This window comes from Dreissena polymorpha, chromosome 7 (genome assembly GCF_020536995.1).
Source record: "Dreissena polymorpha isolate Duluth1 chromosome 7, UMN_Dpol_1.0, whole genome shotgun sequence".
Taxonomy (NCBI): Eukaryota; Metazoa; Mollusca; class Bivalvia; order Myida; family Dreissenidae; genus Dreissena; species Dreissena polymorpha.
The window spans coordinates 71,647,303-71,664,838 of NC_068361.1; the positions used below are offsets into that span (position 1 = coordinate 71,647,303).

The 17,536-nt window shown below is 36.3% G+C and overlaps 1 protein-coding gene across 4 annotated transcripts in view; it reads left to right on the forward strand.

Moving 5' to 3' along the window:
* Positions 1 to 17,056, forward strand: part of LOC127837310 (adenylate kinase isoenzyme 5-like) — a 78,690-nt gene extending 61,634 nt beyond the window's left edge. For all 4 annotated transcript variants that reach the window (XM_052364250.1, XM_052364252.1, XM_052364251.1 and 1 more), the window contains 9 exons: positions 2,683 to 2,879; positions 6,412 to 6,528; positions 7,901 to 8,092; positions 9,481 to 9,553; positions 10,974 to 11,015; positions 12,536 to 12,699; positions 13,514 to 13,630; positions 14,405 to 14,596; positions 14,996 to 17,056. In XM_052364250.1, the coding sequence (XP_052220210.1) occupies positions 2,683 to 2,879; positions 6,412 to 6,528; positions 7,901 to 8,092; positions 9,481 to 9,553; positions 10,974 to 11,015; positions 12,536 to 12,699; positions 13,514 to 13,630; positions 14,405 to 14,596; positions 14,996 to 15,067 (1,166 nt within the window). In that variant the 3' untranslated portion in view covers positions 15,068 to 17,056. The remainder of the gene's footprint in view (positions 1 to 2,682; positions 2,880 to 6,411; positions 6,529 to 7,900; positions 8,093 to 9,480; positions 9,554 to 10,973; positions 11,016 to 12,535; positions 12,700 to 13,513; positions 13,631 to 14,404; positions 14,597 to 14,995) is intronic.
* Positions 17,057 to 17,536: the final 480 nt, after the last annotated feature.

Sequence of the window (17,536 nt, forward strand, 5' to 3'; positions counted from 1 at the left end):
TCAATCAGAAATACTGCGGTTTGTAAAAGCTGGTGTAGATTGAGGTGCAGATGCGTTTTCATTGGGTGAACTACGGTAAACTATAACTTTGTTGTGCAGTTGCTACGATAGGAATTCCACCGTTTCCTTCAGCGCCTGTGGAACTTGTGTTTTTAAAAGTGTCGAATATACATATAGCCGGCATCGCGTTGCTTACCTGTCTACTGTAGAACGGCGGAGGTGTTTTGACTTTTGAACAGTTTTGTAGATAAAGCATTGAAGGATTTTACGCAAAAATGGGAAATATATGCATGAAGAAGCCCAAGGAACCTAAACAGTCCCCAGAGGAAGGTTTGTGCGTTTGGAATTTCTGTTATTTTCCGAGTGCATGTGATTAGTTCGAAGGGTTTGAATTAAATATGGGTTACACCAATTGTTACTGGAGACACGGACTTTTCCGAACGTTTGTCTTTAATCTCCGTACAAACTGTGCGCTTGTGTTTCCGAGTCCACGACACTCGACCGGAAAATAACGAATCCGGACTCCGACAGATGCACACTTTTCCAAGAGATCTTAATATTTGTCGGAGTAAGTTTAATGTGCTGTGATTCTTGAATAACTGCCAGATAATAACTTGCGAAGGAGGCATTTTTCCAGGTGTAACTCCGGTGTAATACAAAGCTATGTAAACCCCATATCATATATACATTGTAGTTTTATTGATTAATTGTTGATTCGCGTGAGGTTATGCTTCCAGCGTTTCTCACATATGTTGACTTGCTGTTACGAGGTGTGTGTCGTGTGGCCATCATGCCGCGTGATGTATTGTTCTGTTTCATAGGATTAGACAGCAGCAGAAGTTGCTCAGCAAATTTCCATATTGTTGATTCGTTTGTATGATTCAATATGATCTGAAGTAAAAGACATAGATTTTTCTTCTTAGAGTTAACATCATGCATATATACGATTCATCTCAAATGCGCTCTTAATTGATTTGACAAAAATTGAGCCTCTCGCTGTGAAAAACAGGCTGAATGCATTTGCGTGAAGTTTTCGCCTCAAATATGCATGTGCAGATCGTAATCTTTCCGCCTTAACTAGATTTTCGTTAAAAAGAGGCTTCCTTTAAACGAATAATTCCACACCAGCGGAAAGTAACGTCCCTCATTAGCTGTGCACAGGCTTATCTGGTACGACACTTTTAAGCCCCATTCCTCCCCCCCCCCCCACATTGAGGCTTATTTATATTTGAAAGACGTGGTACCATTATAGTAAAAGTATTCTAACCGGGTGTTCGATAAAATGGTCTTAAGATATTGTTCAAACTTGCAACGTTGTTGGAACATAGGAAATGTTAAATAAATACAGAAATTAGTATATTTTACGTATATTTAAAATCTGTCATACTTTGTGTGTTGAAAACATTTTTAAAAAAAATCCGATCGTATGTTTGCTTCCATTATGCCAAACTTTGAACTCGTTACCGTTATGCCAAACTTTGAACATGTTGCCATTATGCCAAACTTTGACCTGTGTCCCACCTTTTTCCGCTGTAATTTTCTCTACGATATTTGATTTACAGCACTTTCAGTCACCAATCAAGCTTACACTTCAATTGTCAGTCGGTCAAAGGGAGGCGTAAAACTACAACGGGCGAGGCATGGTCAGGGGTGATAACCCCATTATAGGGTTAGGGTAAGGGTTAGGGTTAGGGGTCGGGTTAGGGTTGGGTTTAGGCTAACCCAAACCCTAACCCGACCCCTAACCCGACCCCTAACCCTAACCTTAACCCTCTAACCCCCCCCCCCCCCTTGCGCAATACCATACCATGCCTCGCCCGTTGTAGTTTTCCGCCTCCCGTCGGTCAATGTCTAATATTAAGATCCTTCTACTGTCAAATGTGTCAACGGACTTCATTTTTGGAAGGCGGAGTCAATATAATAAGCGCGTAGCGTAACTCTGAGGACATTTTAATTGATTTATGACCACGCTACCCGACTTATAGTAACTCCTCAAAAACTATATTGGTTGGTGTATTATGGGTCATAACATAATTTAGCCACTTGTGCAGAAGAGCATTAAAAAGCATCGAAATACGTAAATGGCAACCAGTTTGTATTCGTTTGTGTTTTTTACAAGACTGTCAATGCTAGTTGTCTTTCTGATCTAACAAATGGTAAATCAATTATCGACTTAATTTCAACCTGAATGAGAATATATCGTACAAAAATCTGCATTTAGTATATTATTATTGAACATGGTCACCTTATGTAGAATGGTATGTATTATCCGTTTTGTAGTATGATAAGTGGCTGACTCATTTAGACGTCTTTGAACATCGGCAGGTTAGATCGTTTCTTCTTTAGACGCATGTAGCAAGCAACAATTAAACTTCTTAGTTGCAACATTAGTTTGTAATAAAGTCGTTTAAGTACGTCCTTTGTTCTGAAGGATATATTTCCATTATTCGTATTGATATACACACATTTTGTAAAGTTCAGTGTCGTTACTTATATTTCTATTCCACAATATGAATAATAAGTTCTGTTTTATAGCCGCTTTAGGGCAGTTAGCTTAATATGTAATGTTTTGCATTCACGCGACGTTGATATTAACGAAATGCCGCAGTAATATGTTAGACGTTAAGTCTAGACACAGCGTCAAACACAGCTCTCATACAAATGCTTACCGCGACATTTCAGTTCTAAAGAACATCAAGGTCGTGTTCGTGATCGGCGGCCCCGGAAGCGGAAAGGGCACCCAGTGCGAGCGAATCGTGGCCAAGTATGGCTTCACGCACCTGTCCACCGGCGACCTACTGCGAGCGGAAGTCGCGTCCGGGTCTGCCAGGGGAAAGGAGCTCACCGCCATCATGGAGAAGGGGGAACTTGTTCCGCTGGTAAGTATGGACCTCACGTGAGAAATCATAGGAAATATAAGATATATGTTAGTATCATTCTGGGAAAACCGGACTTAATACATATGCGTAAAGTATTGTCCCAGATACACCTGCACAATCCACACAGGCTGATCAGGGACGACACTTTCCCCCCTTAACTGTATTTTTGTATTTAAATGACTTCCATTAAATGGCGATTCCATAAACGCGGAAAGTTTCGTCCCTGATTAGCCTGTGCGGACTTCATAGGCTAATTTGGGACGACACTTTGCGCAAATGACGTAAACACGGTTTTCAAAAGCGCGGTTAATATCTTATTTTACCACGATGCTCGCTTTTTTTTTGCCGACATGTGGACGTTAACGTTCAGGTAAACAACAATGAAATAAAACGTCCTTAAACTGAAAACGACACAGCAGTCTACAATTCTCATTTCACATGCAGTATTAATTTTAGCTGGTCATACTTAATCTTAATCATATGTGTCTGACAGATGTCTGACTGGTCGTGTCAAACGTATTACTATGTCATACATTGAACCAGTATTGTTATACCATCGAACAGAATGTCATTCGATGAATTAGTAATGATAAATAATTAACAACGAATGTCATGCGATGAATCGGAAATGTCAAATGGAATTTCACTATGTATTGAGACAACTGGTCAACACACGTGCTTAATGCAGCTATGCGCAGTTTTGCTTACAATCGGCGCCGTACAAATGTTAAAATACAATGATCTTTCAGCAACTACTTGTTACTGGCCGCTTTAAATTGCATATCACTAAATCAACAAATGTTAGCGTATCAGAGAAGTAACCAGCGGCTTTCGTTAGATCTTTTTACAGAAATATCGCCAAGTGTTGCCGTATAGCTTCGGAGAATAATCGGATGGTTTTTTATATCATATTAAGCGACTTTGCCCATACATTTTGATTGCAAGGAATGTTAACGACTTCTCGAGCGTTTTTTTCTTCTTCATATTTCTTCAGCCAGGTGTATTGCTCTAAATATTCTCCTTCATCTTTTGGATTGTTGTTTCAAACTGTTCCGATTGTCGATCCGAGATTAGCCAAGCTTATTTTTTAAGTAAGTGATGAACGATTCAAAAATTTTAGTTTTTGGTCTAAAGGGCAGAGGGTAAATCACGTGACAGTTAAGATGGGACGTCCATATCGAGGTAGGTATTTTTCGCCGTTGTGTAGCCTTCAAGTTTTTTTAAATGCCATTTCATTTCCAGCCCTATCAGCAAGAAAGTGATTAACGTTTATTTCCTACTACTATTCGCTCGATATCTAAACTTTACTTGCTACGAAATTTCTTAGCGGGATCACAAAATTAAGCTCCCGCTAAGAACACAGGCAGCAGTATCATAAATTTGCCCCCCCCCCCCCCCGGGGGACCCTACCCCCCCCCCCCCCGAGCTTACCCCAGATGTTCCAGATTGTTAAAGGGGCCTTTTCACAGATGTTGGCATTTTTTAACTTATTCATTAAATGCTTTATATCGATAAATGTAAACATTGGATCGTAAAAGCTCCAGTATAAAATCAAGAATAAAATTAAAAAAAGGAAAAGAATATTGCCCGGACCAGGTTTCGAACCAGTGACGCCTGGAGTCCTGCCAGAGTCCTGAAGTAAAAACGCTTTAGCCTACTGAGCTATTCCGCCGAGTACATATACATGAAGTATTTTAAACCTTATATAAGCAATCTTCGTAGTTTCACAAAATTTAACGACAAAAACAGAACTCTCCAAATTATTCAATCGTTTCGCGTTGCAACGCTTTATATTTTTTAGGTTTTAAAATCGTCAAAAGATGCATATAATGGCTATATTAGACCATGGTAAATGTTCAGTATTACTGTTTCCTCACAAATATCATAACTAAAACGAAAATTTGCGAATCTGAAACAACTTTTTTCAATTTTGTCAATTTACCAAAGCGTGAAAAGATCCCTTTAAATGTACACCAATTGTGTATGGTTTGACTTTTCAACAACGAATATTGACAAAAATACACAGTTTAAAAAAATAACCCTCGTATAGGTATTATATATACACAAGGTATGAAACGCACTATATGTCTATTGCTGAAAGATTGTGGAACACTGGACGTGACCTTTTTCATCGAAAACACACATGTTCCCCTGCAGTTGCCGACAAAAAGTAACTGGATTCGTTAAAAGACAGTAAAAGCAACGAGATTACACTACTAACCGATCTCCTGCGCGGCTAATAACTTTAATATTCAATTAAATTCGACTTTCTCGCTACATGTCTGTGTTTTGCTGTCTTATTTTGTCGATCGAATGCTCGGTTCTAAAACGCCATATCATTGGCCAACACAATGAGAACAATCAACCAGATGACGCGTTATAAAATTAAAATGGTGTACATGTGTAGATGAAACACCGAGTGACATATAGCGTGAAAGTCAAATTTAATTGAATATTAAAGTTATTAGCCGAGCAGGAGATCGGTTAGTTGTGTAATCACGTTGTTTTTACTGTCTTATAATGAATCCAGTTGCATTTTGTCGGCAACTGCATGGGAACATGTGTGTTTTCGGTGAAAAAGTCACGTCCAGTGTTCCACAATCTTTCAGCAATAGACATATAGTGCGTTTCATACCTTGTGTATATATAATACCTATACGAGTGTTATTTTTTCAAACAATGTATTTTTGTCAATATTCGATGTTGAAAAGTAAAACCATACACAATAGGTGTACTTTTAACAATCTGGAACCCCTGGGGTAAACTCGGGGGGTAGGGTCTCGGGGGTGGGGGGCAAATTTATGATACTGCTGCCTGTGGCTAAGAAAATGCTTGTGTAATAAAGTCGATAAATAGAGAGAATATTAAAACGAAATATAAACGCTAGTCACTTTATTGCTGATTTGGCTGGAAAGTGAGCGGCCTTTAAAAATAATGATAACATAAATGAAGGGTATAAAACGGCGAAAAAAAACCTCGCTATCTTGACTGTCACGTGATTACCCCATTTAAACAATTAATAAAATAAATAATGGTTATATAACGGCGAAAAATACCTGTATCTGCATGGACGTCGCCATCTTGATTGTCACATGATTACCCTCTCTGAAGAGGATGATCGGATATAAATTTTGACAAACAGGGTTTAAATCGTCTGTGAATCAATGTAACATTAGCCAAATAGCGAGTTGTTTTCAATCTTGCGAGTGTTTGCCTTGACGGCATAAAACTATTTAGGATGTTTTACCATATGAGGGTTGATCATGACGTTCCGCGGTCAACTTCAACCCACCATAGGTTGACGAGGTATTGACCTGCCGTATGTTGTTATCTACCGGGGGTAGTCTCAGAAATATAATTTTAATAATTAGGACCGCTGTTTTTTTCCAAGGCTCTATTTTAAACTAACGCAGCTTGTTGCCATTCTACAATAGGTCGATCAAAAAAAAACTAGTTTTATCCTTATTTGTCGACCAACACATTCGAGGGTCGATCCAGAACAGACGCATGACGTTTGAAATCTCTTTTTCAGGATACAGTACTCCAACTCTTGAAGGAGTCAATGCTCGCTAAGGCTGCAGACAGCAAGGGATTCCTCATCGACGGTTACCCGCGCGAAATGGAGCAGGGAACCAGGTTCGAAAACGAGGTAAGTGTGTGACGTCATAATGTCGTCTATGGATTTAAAAAGAGTTTAAATATAACTTGGCGGATTTAATTTTAGAAATAAGTTTGGAATATGCCGATGCAACAATATAATATGGGGTCACACGATAGCTACATATTAGACTTTAAACGTGAACAAATACACGATTACGTTTGTATAATCTTTTACATGGGAAAATCATTGTGTTTAAGGAAAATTGAAAACTACCTGTTACTGTTTTTGCCCCGTAATGAGAGTTTTTGGTATTTTTCGATTTCTTTGACAAATTTTTCTAGCATCTTGTCAAAACAACTAAATGTGACTTGTCCCATGTTAGTTCTCTGTTATTGACGAGTATTTTTAGCTCAACTGAGCACAAAGTGCACAAGGCGAGTTATTGTGATAACCCTATGTCCGGCGGTGTGCGTCGTCAACGTTTTGCTCGTTAGCACTCTATAGGCCACATGGTCTATCCAATCTTCATGAAACGTGGTCTGAATGTTAATCTACGCAATACAAAAGCGGAGTTCGAATCTGATTTTTGTTCGTTTATAAACTAGGTCACGCGGGAAAATCTTAGAAAAATATTGTTATCTTATTAAAAGCCACATATGGCCATATTTATCTCTTTAAAACTTAGTCAGAATCTATATAAGACAATATCTATACCGAAATTGAATTTGGGTCACGTGCACCCAATATAGATCAAGGGTCAAATGTTTGAAAAAAGCATGTTACCACTCTAGAGACCACATTTATGACTCAACCTTGATAAATCTTGGTCAGAATATTTATCTGGACGATGCCTGATCAATAGATAGATTCTTCGATAAAAAAACACTTGTTACCATCTAGAAGCCACAATTATGACTCAATCTTGATAAAAGTTTGTCAAAATGCTTTGCTTGAAACTATCCAAAGTGGTTTTAAATCTGGGTCACGTGCGTCCAAAAACTTGGTCACGAGGTCAAATCTTAGAGAAAAAAAGTTTGTAAAGTATCTAGAGGCAACAATTTTTTTTTCTTAATGAAACTTGGTCAGAAGGTTGATCTTGACCAAACAAAACTGTCTGGTAAATATCCGGGCCAAGTTGGACTAAAACCCGGCCCCGTGTTCACAAAGCATTTTTTGCAATCGAAAATCGATTCTGCTTGTCATTGAAAATGGATTTTCATTGTAGTTGATAGGCAAAAATGTAAATCGATGTCAGTTAAACTTAAAATCCATTTTCGATTGCAAAATCGTTTTGTGAACACGGGGCCAGATCACGAGGTCAAGTTTTAAACACTTTTGTCGGTGTACTCAGGTGAGCGCGTAAGGGCCATCATGGCCATTTCTATAAATAAGCTTTAGCAAATTTTGCCTTGTCTCTCAGGTAACGCCCTGTCAGTTCGCGCTGTATTTTGAAGTCAGCGACATGACGATGACGAAGCGACTTATGGGACGTGCGGAGACGAGCGGTCGTGTTGACGATAATGAAGATACGATAAAGAAACGATTGAAGACTTTCCACGACATAACTACTCCGGTCGTAGATTACTACGAAAAACAAGGAAAACTAAAGAAGGTATTGTATATCTTTATAACTTTCCTTTAAGTGTTATTCTCTTCACCCTTAATATGAATTTGTGAGAGTGTTTACTTTTTCATAAACAAGCTTTACATAAAACCCATACGTAATGCGAGATTAGGCGCATTCATTTTACATTTTATTTTGCACACACTTAAGAAGGAAATTATTTCATACGTTTTAACTCGCCACATGCGAAAGCTGATCTCGCGTGTATTGTTCTCTGTGTACAAAACATAGAGCAATTGAGGACAAAACGAATTCAAAGCAGTAATTTACCTTAATGGCGAGTTAATATTACTTCGGGATATCGAAATCAAGACTTCGCAAACAATAAAAACCAGCTATTTCCACACAATAAAATTGATGACGTTTGGTAGAAGAAATTATACGTTGTTTTATTAACATGAGTTTTGCATTTATGCATCAATATGTGTTTACGAAGGATTCTAATTACACAGGGACCTATACAAACATTGTTTGTATAGGTCCCTGAATTACACTAAGATAATAGAAAGTATAGAAATACATGTCTAACTTGATTTTTACTTATTTTATGTAACATTTAAACGTCAAAATCCTTTGTAAAAGAAATTCCATGTTCTGATTTATAAATGATGACACATACGAATGAAATTTTATTTATAAAAATGTGTTTATTGAAATATTTGAATTTGAAATTGCAGTTAAAGCCACACACCTTGAAATGAATTACATGTTAATCAATACATATAGATGCAATTTGAAAGTGTGCAAAATTGTTATTGAATCTATAGCCTAGTTAGCAAGTAATTAATTATTATTTTTTATTTTTAAAACCGAAAGTAGGATTTCCATATGTGTACGTCCATTTTGACAAACGCTTTACGTTTTAAAGCGTAAAAAGACGGATTTCTACCTTGGTACCACCAGATATATTCTCATTGGCATAGATAAAATTAAATTTATTGCCTAGTTAGCAAGTAATTTATCATTTTTTAAACGATACCGCTTTTAAAACCGAAAGTAGGATTTCTAGACGTATACCGGTACGTCCATTTCGACAAACGCGATTATTTTCAAGTTTTAAAGCGCAAAAAAGACGGATTTCTACCTTGGAACCTTGGAACCACCAGATATATTCTAATTGACATACATAAAATATGTTTCTTATTTATACTTAAATTTACTATGCCATGTATTTCATTTGAAGGTGTGTGGCTATAAAACGCAGAATTTTACAAATATGCGTGAACAGCATTAATGCTGCGTTATAGAGTATAGATTACTCTTGGTATCGTTTGAAAGTTTTACCTAAACTTCAAAAGATAAACGATTTGAATACATTATTGTATCCCAGATAAAACATTTGCTTAAAACGTTAACTTTGAGGTATTTATGTCCAGGTATCAGCCGAAGCGGGTCCCGCGGAAGTTTTCACACAGGTTGAAGGCATATTTGACGAAATGCTCAAATCAGGTAGGGACGTTCTTTTGTCGTTACTATTATATTAATAGAAGATGTTTGAAATGATATTTTTGTTCGGAAATCATGCTCAAATAAGGTCATGTTGTTCCATTTGATTTTATGAATTATTGTTAATTTGAGTGTAGTGGGTGTTGGGTGGCATATGGTAAACCAAGTCCATGGATAATTATTTCCATTTTATTGAAGACGTAGACCAATATAATCGTAACGGAAAAAACTAAACAAATCACGACAGTATTTCACAAACAGAACAAAACAAGCGATACTACAAAATGTGAATGAAATGAATATCACAATAATTATACTAATTCACACAGATTTCCTAATAAAAAATGTTTAATAAGGGAAAACAGTTTAACAACTCACCAGGTTGGATTAAAGGAAGACCACAAGGATGGACTTAAGTCCACTTTCCGGTCTTGGCAAATGCAAGCCTGTTCAGTAATTTCCAATTCAATAAAACAAGATATATCGAATGACCAATGAGCATCTTGCTTCTGACTAAATCTTGATTTTGATTGGACATAACATTACAAGTACAGGTATTGCACCAGCTTTCATGGGTAAACGCACACTATATGGAGGACAGAAATTCCACACAAAAAAATAAAATGTGTTTTATATGAAAAGAGCGATGACAAATTCACCTGTACTACATTAGTAATAATTACAACATGATCAACTCATGTTAGCTTTAAAGCACCTCTATTGTTAGTTTGAATATTCTTATATTTGTTTCATGTGTATTGTATTGTATATAATGCAGGTTAGTTTGTTAATACTTTCTGATACGTCTGTGATTTATCATATTATATCATATTTATCATATTATGTTTAGTGAGTTGCTGTTTTTGCTATTCTGTCACATGCAAAAATGCTGTTGATTTTATGAATCACACTTCATGGCAAAATGCGTGGATTTGATGTAAAACTTAAGTTTTATTATTTGTATTTAATTCGGCGTGCATAGTTTTGAAATACATGTAAAACAAGCCTATTGTTATAGTTCAAAAAGTTCATTTATTGTCTTGAACATTTTCCTGTTTCCTGTCAACTATGTGGGGCATGTACCTAATTTAATTGTTTGTTATTATGTAGCTTGATTATGTATAGTGGTTGGATATACACAAATTAACTATTTATTGCTCAGATGAAAACGTCTTGATTTGAAATCGAAGTGTGACACTCTATAAAGCCATGAATAATTTACACTTTAATGGCATTCATAAAATATAAATGAATATGATAAGGTTCCTGTGATAGCATAGTGGAAATGTGCAGTTTGCTCTAGGAAAGCATACGCAGTTTATACGATGGTTTAAACTTAAAAGTATGACCATGCATTTAGACATGTAGATATGCAATTGGCAATATTTGTTTAAGGAGTGTTATTCTTTTTCTCTATCGTTAGGTTCATCACCGTTGAAGGATGCCAAAGTCATCTTTGTTGTTGGTGAGTAAGCCTTAGTGAGTAATTGATATGTCTTTTGGCATATAATTTAATATCGAGATAGAACTGCTGAACGCGCGTCATCAATATCATCGGAACACTGAAAACGGTACTTGTTTTAACCCATTCATGCCTAGCGTCCTTAAAAAAGGACATTGCAAACAGCGAAGACCCAGATGAGACGCCGCATAATGCGTCGTCTCATCTTGGTCTGCGCTGTTTGCTTAAATGAATTTCTTTATGGAATATTCTAAATATAGAAATAAATATACTTGACACCCCTAATTTTGGAAATAAATTGATCCAATTTAGAAGGATGGGAGAGTCCACTGGGCATAAATGGGTTAATTGAAGTAACACATGAATGCACGGTGCTAGTTGCATAAACAATAAATATAATATTTCCTGAGAATGTTTAAAATTATTAAAACACTTCAATAGACGAGTTTCACATTCCCGAAATCATGTATCGATGAATCAAAAAAATTATTCCGATTTGCAGTTCTATAATGGTTTCTACTGTTTGCAAATATATAGCGGTATTTTACGTTTCTTATCTATACATAATCGCTAAAATAACTTCTGAAATAATATCATTAACGTATACATAAAAAACACAATGAACTTTATCATTTAAGTAAAGTGTCGCTAATGAGAAAAAAATCAATTTAGACAAGTGTTGTTTTCAGAGAGGGTGATAGTCAAGGTGGCGACGTACATGCTGAGACAGTTCTTTTTCGCCGTTTTATACCCTTTATTACTTTTGTTTAATTTTTAAATGACGCTTACTTTCCAGCCATATCAGAAGAAAAAGATGATTGGCGTTTATTTTGTATTAAAATTCGCTTAATATCTCGACTTTACTCCCGGCAAATTTTCTTAGTGGAGCGTAATTAGGCCATCCCGCTGAGAAATTTCACAGCGAGTTTAATCGATATATATAGCGAATATTAATGCGAATAAATGCTTGTAACTTTCTTGCTGATATAGTTGGAAAGTGAGCGGTATTAAAAAAAATATATATACAAGTAATATAAAGGGTATACAACGGCGAAAAATACCTGCCTCGGCATGGACGTCGCCATATCGACTATCAAGTGATAACCCCTTCAGCTTTTGAAAAGACAGACAGTCCACGTTCTCCAGCCAAACCTTGTTTATGTAGATTATTAGATCTTAATCTCGCATGAACACGTGAAAACTCACTGACAGGAGTGTGTACATTTCTTTCATAATTTTAAGATGACACGTGGTGTCGATTATGTAATAAACGTGGTAAACATCAAGGGGGACAACTCCCACAGAACTCGATATTGGGAATGTGAAAATGCTCGATTGTCAAAACAAGTAGCGGAGACATGAATGGTGGAGGGGGATTCGACCTTCCCTACATTGAGTTCATGTGTATCTGGACACAATTTTGGTGGCCAAAATTTTACAAAACATACACACGCTCAAATTTACCTGTAATGCCGTGTACACTTCCTCGTCAGAAGTGGCTTAAATGGATCAATATACTTTAGGTGGCCCTGGGTCGGGAAAAGGTACCCAATGTGCGAAGATCGTAGAGAAATACGGTTTCTGCCATCTTTCATCCGGGGACTTGCTTCGGGAGGAAGTGGGTTCCGGTTCAGAACGAGGCAAGCGGCTGAACGAGATTATGGAGAAAGGAGAGCTCGTATCTCTTGTAAGACTTTAATTATGTATCAATATGTTTCCCCGTCATGTGTGTTTGCTTGTTTTTATTGTGAAGTATAATTCTCGCTTGCCAAAAAAGCAAATAAAATATGATATCATGCCTAATTGTTGGTATAATCTGGTGTATCAGTTCGCATGCATATGTCGTTACAAAATGAAAGTCTGAACGAACATACATTCAAACTATAACTAAATATCGGTAATGGTGTGTTCCCATTGTTCATAAAAAGGAAGCGTTGACGCGTGCTAGTTTTTTTATTTATGATTGTGTGTCACACGTAGAAGCTTATAGTTTTAGGCATATTGTATAATATATATTGTATAATATATTGGTATAACCTGGTGTACACATATTTGTTCACAAAATCATATTATTTTCGACCAAGTAGATATCGTTATTTCAGTACTAATATGTTATGGCTCTTGCAGTCTTTAGTTATCGGCATATTATCTGTTGAAAAATAATATATTTGTCACAGCAGTTTGCTGTATATCACTCGGTAATTAAGAATATCAATAGGTTGATTAAAAACAATTAAGCCGCAAAAACTCTCGGAAAACATGTCATAATGAATTTGCTGTCCGCACAGGCTAATCAGGGACGATATTTTCGGCATTTATGGCATTTTTCATTTAAAATAATTTTAATCTGTACGAACATACATAAAGGAGGAGAGTGTCGTCCCTTATAAGCCTGTGAGGACTCTAGAGGCTAATCTTGGACGACACGTTACTCATATGCATTGAATCCCTTTTCTCAATTATTATCTTTTATATTAATATGCTATTGTATACGTAATCAGGACGTAGTCCTTGAGCTGATCCGAGAGGCGATGGAAAAGAAGATGTCGGAGACCAAGTGTTTCCTCATCGACGGGTATCCGCGTGAGATGAACCAGGGTACGCGCTTCGAGAAAGAGGTTCGTGTTTCCATGGGGACCACGCTTGGCTAACGTGAATAGTAAAAGTGTACACATTCCCAAAAAGCGCAAATATAAGCAAATTGGAGTATCAGGTGGGGAGAAACCTCATTTTAGCATGTGGGTTGTGTATGGTAGGGAGCCCATTGCCAATTGATATTGGTAAGAGACAAAACAACTCTACTATAAAGACACACAAATTGACAACAAGCACGCCTGCAATAATAAAACTGGGGTCACCTTATTGGGACGGCTAATGCAAAGCATTTTGCTTATGTGTGGTTTGATTTTACCATGAACCATGATTATTCATATTTGTACCGCACACGTTTAACACCTGGTGGCTTTTAATAAATGGCATCGTTCTGATATTATGAGTCCTCTTCGGCAGATGCAGCTGTGGAATCGCTCTCTCAGTAATGTAAGATTGTGAAGTTTAATTTAAAATCAACATTACGATTGGTGTTGGGCGTATGATATGGTGATCGGTATCAAGTTTAACATGGTAAATACATGTACATAAAAATGTTTGTAAAATGATATGTATTTATACCGGTCATTTATGTTCAATAGATCGTTAAATAAATTTGCATACGGAATATACATAATTATACATGTCATGTTTTTTGTTTCGGACCTTTGCATTTGTTTCAGTTTTCTTTCCTTAAGGAACATAACAACATTTATGCGAACGCAACTATTTCATATCTGGTTGCATTGTGTTATCCATTTGTGATATATTTACTTTAATTAAAATATAACCAATATATTCAGATAACGGAATGCAGCAACGTGCTGTATTTCGAGGTGTCAGACGACACCATGGTAAGTCGTCTGATGGAGCGCGGCAAGACCAGCGGGCGCGTGGATGACAACGAGCAGACAATAAAGAAACGTCTGCAGACGTTCCACAACCAGACGCAACCAGTTATTGACCATTACACTGGCAAGAACAAAGTGGTCAAGGTATGAAACGTTTGTTTGCTCGTAAAATGTAAGGTATGATGGTTTACTGACTGCCACCTCAGCGCTCACACAGAGGTCAAGGTTTCAAAAGACTGACTGTTAACAGTAAGATCGGTCAGTGAATTTTCAGCTGAACTTCTTATCACCGCTACCAACAAAGTGGTCATTATATTGAAATATCGTTTAACACATACGAACAAAGTGGTTAATGTATTTAAAACTCGTTTGTTGACTATGCATACATCGACCAATAAAAAAGTCAACGTATTTAAACGTATAACACAGGTCAATAAATACAACAAATAATTGCATGTTAAGACCAAATACAAAGTATATGTGAACATATTGAAGATGGTCCAGCTCGAGTTATTGGTAATAAATTGGTCGTATAAATTTCAGATTTCTGCTGAAGGAGGCGTAGACGCAGTTTTCACGGAGGTGCAGACCTTCATGAACAGCAAGTCGTGGTGATTGGTTGCTATAAATAGAACCGAATCTAAAAATAACCTCGTACGCACTCCGCAATGGTAGAACATTTATTAACATTTTGAGATTTCTTTATTTTCGTCTTCTATTCGGTGTTTCTGTGTTCGCAATTATTCTATTGAACTAACACTGTTTGTTATTATTAAGCAAACGAATTAACTTTTTTAATGAAATGCGTCACTTGGAAACTGTGACTTGAAAGTCGATATTGAGAAGAGTTTTGCTATTTTCTTATCAAGTTTGAGAACATCGTTTAATAAGCTCTGCATGTATGCTATACGCTTTTTCTTGTACAATATAACTTAATCAGCATACACATGTTCATACTAGTATTTCTCTACACCGAATGGCTATATGAAAATTCACGTTTTGAACAAATTGCATTGGCCGCTGTAATCAGCAATCCGATATTCTCTTCATTTGAGTCAAACTCTAAACGTTACTTGTTTTCGTCCTTATCGCTTCTTTTCCATTCCGTGTCTCTGTGTTTACTTAAGGAAACACATATGTTTCCCGTGCCTTATCTCTTTGAACTTTCTGAAAGCGTAGTTTCTTCAAAGTTGTCATAAGGGCGTAGGTTTTTAAGTATATCTTTGTGTTCTTGCTCACGTAGTTCGTCACTTCACAACAATGTATTGCGTTTTTTAAATTCTTATTCTCTATATGATAAATATTCGAATGATTGTTTGTGTTGAATAGGTGTAAATAAGGACAATAACTAATTAACCCTTTTGATGTATTTTATCACGATATTACGCCTTTATTGCCTCCTACTTTTGAAATTAGGTATTCAGTTTCAAAAAATAAATATTAAGATAATATTTAAAATGATATTTCAATAAAGTTTAAATTGGGGTATTAAGATTCAAATAGCTGTCGACAAGCTCTTAAATTATACTTAAGTATATGTACAAATTTACTTACTTACTTCTGTCCACATGTACATACAATATATTTTATTCGTTACCTTGTAAATAGGGTTTGAAGTTGACCTGTTTTGTTATCAACTAAAATTCTCATTTTTCAAGGATAGTTGTTTTGTTTACTCCTGTTTTGTTGCAGCCTTTTCTGTGATAGGACCCATGTTCATAAATTGTGTCTTGTTCTGTGAAAACTGGGCATAATGCATGTGCGTAATGTGTCGTCCCAGATTAGCCTGTGCAGTCCGCACAGGCTAATTAGGGAAGAAAAATTTCCGCTAAAACTAGATTTTCGGTAAAAAGGGACTTCCTTTAAACGAAAAATACCATTAAAAGGGACTGCACAGGCTAATTTGGGACGACACTTTAGGCACATGCATTTTACCCAATTTTCACAGAACAAGACACAATTATACAAATACTTTATTATTTATTTTTTTATGTTTCAGCTTCCATTGATTTTTCAAAAGTTAGCTTATAACCTATTGTAACTTAAAATGTATTATTATTGTTATTTGTTTATTAATTTCACTTATCATTTAATACTCCCATACAACTTTTTACCCGATGCTTCAAACTTGCTTGTTTTAATTTTATCGTTGGTTCCAGGTGCATAATTGTTCAATAAATGCGCTCTGAATCTTTCATTTTATTGCCGATACAAATGCATATTATTAATCGTTCATATTTTGCTTTTATCGATTCCGATAGTTTGTCGCGGACGATCTGATATTTTTCCTTAAATTATTTTTCAATATTTTATGAAACGCATATGACCTTTTTTCCTTTTGCAATTTATTTAAATTTTGGTTATCGATTGTGTATTTTAAGATAGTTTATGCGTTTGCCATCTTTTCTTTATTGATGACTTATTATATAAGTTTTTAAATTAAATGCAAGTACAGAAGTGAACTATCAATATGACAAGAGCCTACCTTCAATCTATATTGGTGTTGTGATATCTAAATGTTCATGCTTTTACATGTACAACAGACTTAATCTTATATTTTTAGATTACATATGTGCCTAAATAAAGTATATTAACGCAACGGTCTATACGTGTGGATTTTTGTTTATAAGCTGCAAGGTTTTTGTTCAAACCTATTTATTTTACCTCGAAAGCCTTTTACTAACTGAGATTCCAACTGATACAGTATTAAGTCCGTTTCTGGGTAGAAGCAAAACTTGGCGCGTGGCAGATGATCTCGAGACAGCTCGTAGGGAGGGGAAGGAACCCTTGACCCTATGATGTCCACCGTGACCTCAGGCCAGATTTTGCACATGTCATTACATGTATTATTTTGATGAGCAGCATTCGGCTCCAACATCTAAATACCCATCTCTTCTGAATATCTGGTGTATCTGCATCTGACCAGCATATACTTGCTAGCCAAAGAGTAGTTGGCAAATTCTTATTATTTATATCAACGCTCAATGACAGGCGATGGTTTCGTAATCATTTCCATTATCTCCAAAATCTTAAGACACACAACAAAAGGAATTTAGACGAAACAATACGTGGTCGTCAACTTGT